Below are 6,285 nucleotides of genomic sequence, written 5' to 3' on the forward strand. Positions count from 1 at the left end.
CTATATATTATACCAAGCTTCTCACTCTATCACTTTCTATTGAGAATACCGATTTGAGACTTTCTTTCACATCATCCGTTATTGCACATGCACCTAGGTCAAGCCACAACAAGGACTAAATCCCCATAGTGGTCCCCCAGATTCAGCCCGTGCACTAATTTAGCCCTTGAAATTCCAATTGCACTGTTTATGTCCCCCAGATTACGATTTCAGCACTATAATGTTCCTTCGGAGAATTTCCGGCGTGACTCAGCGACGGCGTTGCTTATGTGGCACAGCCACTGCCACGTTGGACACCGTAGTGTACAGATGACGTGGATTGTGTGGTTAAATTCCCCAATGTAGTCCCCTTCTTCATGTTTAAACCCTAAAATTTTGTTGGCCTCCCCTCAATGTGGTTCTCTCGATCAACGTCTTCTTCTGCCTCTCTTCTGCACACCAGTAGCTGTCCCCCATGAGAGGAAGTGGGAGCCATGTTTCAGGAAGTTCCAACCGGTCATCGTCGATGGAGAACTGGAGAAGAAGCACGACGCGAAGCAGGCAGGGACGGGTTCCGGACTGGTGCGGCTGTGGTTGTCGCCCGGTGCTAAGGTGGTCTGGGACGGAGTCGCATCCTAACAAGCCCTTCTTTGGTTGCCCCAACTATAATGTGAGTAAAGTTTAATAATTTGTAGCTGATTGAAAAAAAATTTTTTGTTGATTATTTTGGTTGGTTGCAGACAAGTGGGAAAACATGGTGTGGGTTATTCGTCTGGGCTGATTCTGTGCAAGAGGAGTTGTCTGAAGGAGCTGTTGCAGGAGATGATGATGGTGACAGGAAGATGAACTTTGCATGGCGGATGGGCAAGATGGAGGCAGACATTAGGAATCTGAAATTCATAACTCATGTTCTTGGATTTGGGTTCTTAGTAATTGTTGTTTTTGTAGGATTGGTGCTATTAAAGGGTTGAGAACATGTCAATGTAATGTAGTTCCCAAATTAATGAATGAAACTGTTATGTGGTAACATAACAAGGTTTGTGTAAATCATCTTACTTTGATATAATATAATATCCTGTTGGATGAAGTAAAAGAACTTGTAAATAAGAAACAGCAAGATTGATCCAAACCATGGACAGTATTAATTGATCGACACCAAAATATGGCAAACCATTCATAGTTTTAACACATTACAACCATAAGTAATTGAACAAGTAGCATGACATACTTGATTAGTAATCAAGAAAATGAACCATTGTTTAGAGTGAGCGCAGTCACTGTATCTTTTAACAAAAAACAAACAATTGACAAGCAAAATGTCCTAATGTCCTAATATGAAAGTTCACTTCTTTCGGGGGTGCTTAAATCCAGGAGTCGGCACAAACTTCAGAAAATTTGTGAATCGTGAAGCAGTGGCAGAACTCGCACCCTTCATTGGGTCCAGTGCTGTAGAAGGGGTTGTTGGAGGTGACCTTCTTCTAGTAGGCAGTTTGGCAGGTCTTGTGGCTGGTTCCCGGGTTACTTCAGTGAACTACACAAATTTCAAACCAGAAATAAATACCAAACATTGTCACTCACTAAACCTTTTTCGGAGTTTTTACTCCATGAATTACAAAGACTTATTATAGAATTAAAATTGTACCTTTTGAGAGTCTTCTGGTTCAGAACAAATTGGCTGTGACAGATCAATTTCTGAAGCTTGACCAATAGGAGCAGAATTGATGGTAATATTAGCATTAGCCGTAGCTGTAGCAATAGTAGTTGCAGTTGCAGTGGCACTGGCAGATGCAGAGGCAGTTGCAGTGTCAGTTGTGGTGGCCTGGGCAGTTGCAGTTGCTTGTGCACTAGCATTTTTAGGGTCTTTAGCAGCCTCTGCTGCCTTTGCAGCAGCCGCAGCATCAGCTGCAGCTTGAGCAGCATCAGCTGCTCCTTTCTTTTCACATCCTCTCTTGGTGTGACCTTTTTGCAAGCAGTACTTACATGTGAAAGGCCGAAGCTGTCTTTTCAAGGCTGTTACTGGCTTAGATTTCTTGCTAGAACTTGTGCCTTCATCGGAGTCCTTCCTCCTCTTTATTTGAAGATTCCCTGGCTTCCTCTTGATTGGTGGTGCCAATGGCTTGTTAAACTGACTTTGTTCCCAGAAGGCTTGGCCAGGTATAGGATTGATGTGGTACTTGTATGTTTCCTTGTAAGACTCCATGGTTATCAACTTATGGCAGAAATCATCTGGGTGCTTGTTGACTCTGGCCAGTGCTGCACAAGCATGAACGCATGGAATCCCTACAAGTCCAGTTTACTTCCAGCTTAAGTTAAATCAAAAAATTATTCATAACACTAGTGTAAAATTAAATGAGCAAAGGTAAGTGGGTGGGAGAAAATAACCTGTTAACATCCAGAACTGGCAGGTACATAATCTTTTCCCCAAGTCTACCACATGGTTTGTTGGACGGCCATGGACCTCAAATTTTTCATATCCAATATCTCCAGACCATATAGCATGCCAATGTCTAGACTCTTTCCTCACCTTTTCTAACCTACTTTTGATTACGGGTGGTAACAGCCCCAGGTGATTGTCCAACTTAACCTTGTTCTTAGCCATAGTCCTCATGACAAACATTCTCACCTCTTCTAGCAGAGTAAGTATAGGCTTGCCCCTTGCTTCTTTGATCTTTGAATTGAAAACCTCACAGGCGTTGTTGCAAATCGAGTCCAATTTCGAGTTGTGCCTGAACTGTGACCTCGTCCATGCCTCCCTTGGCCACTTGTCAAGATACTTCCATGCGTCCTCGTTCAGTCGCTTTATCCTATCCATGTATTCCTAAAATTCAACAGTTAATAGTTGGAAAAGAAGTTCATGTAAACTAACTCCAGTTTTAAAAAAAGTGGCTTTATGTACCTTAAACTCTTGAAATGTTGTAGCTCTAGCACACTCCCATAACAGTCCCCTAAGCTCCAGGTCCTTCCACTGCTTATTGAAATTTCGCCATAAGTGCCAGACACAGAATCGGTGTCCCACATTAAGCATCACGGCTTTCATAGCAGGCAGTAATCCCTGAAGATATCAAACATTATGTTACCATAATAGTCCCTAACTTTGCATAACGATAACCATAATAGTCCCTAACTTTGCAAATCCTTCACCATAATAGTCCCTAACTTTGAAAATCGATCACCATAATAGTACCTAACAGCACACCATAGAGGTATAGTATGTAATCAAACAATTAGATCAGAGCAGTATTGACAGTATAGCAGCAGACCCTAACAGCACACCACAGAAGTATAGTATACTGCACTTTATGCACTAAACAATTATATCAAACAATTATACCAAACAATAGCATAAAACAAAGGTATCATCACAATTATATCAAGCAATTATATCAAACAATAGTATACCACAAAGGTATCTTCAGAATTGTATCAAACAATTATATATTAGGTATCATCACAATATGGCAGTATACTACACTATATGCACTACATCAAGCTAACACAATTTTACACATTTAAACTTATGTGAGAGTAAGGATTAAGAAATTACCTTTTGCATATCAGAGATGAAGTTCCACCCATGGGTCTTGTAGTCTCCAAGATCCTCATGAAGCAACTCTAGAAACCACTTCCAATTCTCAAAGTTCTCCACTTCCACAACTGCCCAGGCAATAACATAGACATGATGATTAGCATCTTGTCCAACAGCCGATAGAATTTGCCCCCCGAAAACAGTTTTTAGAAAAGCCCCATCAAGTCCAATTAACGGACGACAGCCAGCCTTGAAACCTGACTTGCAGCCACTCAAGCAGACATACATCCTCTCAAATATGACCTCACCACTAGGCTGTGGCTTTGTGCAAATCTGAACAGTTGATCCCGGGTTTGTTTTCAATAGTGTTTCACCATAGTCCCTAAGCATAGCATATTGCTCCTTGGCATCCCCATAGACTATATTTCTAGCATCACACAGTGCCCGTGATATAGAGTTTCTATTAAGCGACAAGTCATATTTCGTCTTGAAATATGTTGTAGCCTCACAGTTCCTAAAATTGGGATATTTCCTTAGTTTTTTTACCAACTTACCTGCAACCCAATTTCTATTTGCTGCCCTGTTCTTATCCTCTCGTGGACAAGTATGGTCATTGAAGAAAGTCTTAACTTGCCAGCAACTGTCTTCGTGGTCCCTTGATGCGTAGACAACCCACTTGCAATCCTTCACCTTACATACTGCCCTCACCCTTTTACCATCGTTCTTCCTAAACCTCATTCGTCTCCCTTCTTGTATAGTGAACTCCCTCACTGCCTCCTTGAACTCCCACTTAGTATTGAACTTCATCCCGACTTCTAAATGTAGTTCCCCGAACCTAGCACCCTGTCTAAACACCGGAAATACCTCCTCTGAACTTTCTTCTCCAACCAGCTCATCCTCTGAATTAGGTGGTGTTTTCATCTCCAAAGAGTGCCATGAATTGCCACCATCTGATTCTGACCCCGGATCAAAAGCGTCATGGTTATCCCCCTTTAGACCTCCCCCCACAAATCCGATGTCCACATCTTCATCAGAAACGTCTTCCACAAATCCATCATCATCAACACAGACCTTGGCCTTCCCTTTTTCCTTTCCACTCTCAGCCTGGACCTTCTTCCTTGCATTGGGTTTCTTGACTTTCTTCTTCTGTGAAGGAACAGTATATCCAATGCCCGATTCATCTGAGCTATCATCCGGCTTTTGTGGCTTATAGGCCTCGTCCTCAGCACTCTCGTAGCTGTCATGAGAGTCTGAATCAGAGGATAAAAGAACATGATCACTAGCATTTTTCTTTGCTTTTGAAATATCTTTTCCTACAGACCTTAGACAATATCTCCTAGTCCTAGTTACATTGTTCTGTCTGGCCATGGGTTTGGGTTTGGAAACTGTCTTAGGCTTAGACTTTGACTTAGCCTTAGGCTGGGACTCCATGTTAGAATTCACATTGCTCTTCTTCAGTAACGCCTCTTTAGCTTGGGGCTTGTATGTTACCATGCTTAAACTCCTAGGAGGGTCCTTCTCGGTGGTAGGTTTGACAGGGGGGTCTTTCACCATCCTGGCATTTGACTTGGCTTGCTCTCCAAGATCCCTCACCTGGTCATCAACATGCACAACAACATCCTCTCCTTGTACTATTTCAGGTTCTGAAATGCCATGTTCAATGTAAACATCCACTACCCCATTGTTCTTTCCACCATGAGAACACAGCTCTCTCAACTCATTATCAGAGTCTAAACGCCTCAAACCTACTTCCAGGCTCATCCCAGGGACCTGCCACCAAACCTCCTTCATGGTCTCATAGCCTAGCTCTTTGAAGTAATTTCTCAGGTAAAATACATCCAACCTGTCCACATCCAGATCACCTAAACAATGCTTATTGTCAGGTGTGTATGTCCATCTCCCATCCTTACCCCTCTCAAAATTTCCCCCATGATGAAACATTATGTCTAACAATTCGGCGTTCATCTGCAACATAACAGAGGAAATGTTTAAAATTTACCACGCATGCAACACAAAAACAACAAATAACTTAGGTATTACACACCACCAGAGATTACCCCTGTTCTTTTCACAAGAAACAGAGCATGCATTACTGGTTTGAAGAAGGAAAACACTAAAACCCTAACAAGCAGTGGATTCTAACACAAACTACATGCATCATGTTCAACTAACTTTAACAATCGGCCATATCAGGAATAAAACATGATCCAAAAAATTAAAAAAATAATATAAAATTTGTACCTTGAAGCTAGCTTAAATGGTTCTTCAGTCGTTGCTTCAATGGTGAACCACGAACCTTCCCCCAAGTTCAGTACAGCAATGTTAAGAAGCCAGGCAGCAGTGCCCTTGTCCGTCGCTACTGATTATGGAGGAGGAGACCAAGCGTTGAGAGAGGTGGGAAAATATGGAGGAGAAGACGTAACGAATGCCAAACCCCACATCCAAGTTACTACTACACTCACTGTGATCAAAACGGCGACGTGTGGGCTTTCAATCGTTTTGCCCCATGAAACGACGTCGTTCCGAATGTCCATCGTGGCAGTGGCTCTGCCACATAATCAACGACGTCGCTGACTCATGCCGGAAATTCTCCGAAGGACCATTATGGTGCCGAAATCGCAATCTGGGGGACATAAACAGTGCAATTGGAATTTCAGGGGCTAAATTGGTGCACGGGCTGAATCTAGGGGACCACTATGGGGATTTAGTCCCACAACAAGACTCCAAAATGTAACACACATTGTAATAATTTAAGAGCATCGACCACTTTTTATTTATAT

The 6,285-nt window shown here is 42.4% G+C and overlaps 1 protein-coding gene across 1 annotated transcript; it reads left to right on the forward strand.

The window, feature by feature from the left end:
- The first annotated feature begins 486 nt into the window (after positions 1-486).
- On the forward strand, positions 487-985 carry LOC107493318 (uncharacterized). The gene is made up of 2 exons (XM_016114417.3): positions 487-649; positions 720-985. Exons 1-2 carry the CDS (start codon positions 506-508, stop codon positions 948-950), a joined length of 375 nt encoding a protein of 124 aa, XP_015969903.2. The 5' UTR covers positions 487-505; the 3' UTR covers positions 951-985.
- The last annotated feature ends 5,300 nt before the right edge of the window (positions 986-6,285 follow it).

The sequence above is a fragment of the Arachis duranensis genome, chromosome 6 (assembly GCF_000817695.3).
Source record: "Arachis duranensis cultivar V14167 chromosome 6, aradu.V14167.gnm2.J7QH, whole genome shotgun sequence".
Taxonomy (NCBI): Eukaryota; Viridiplantae; Streptophyta; class Magnoliopsida; order Fabales; family Fabaceae; genus Arachis; species Arachis duranensis.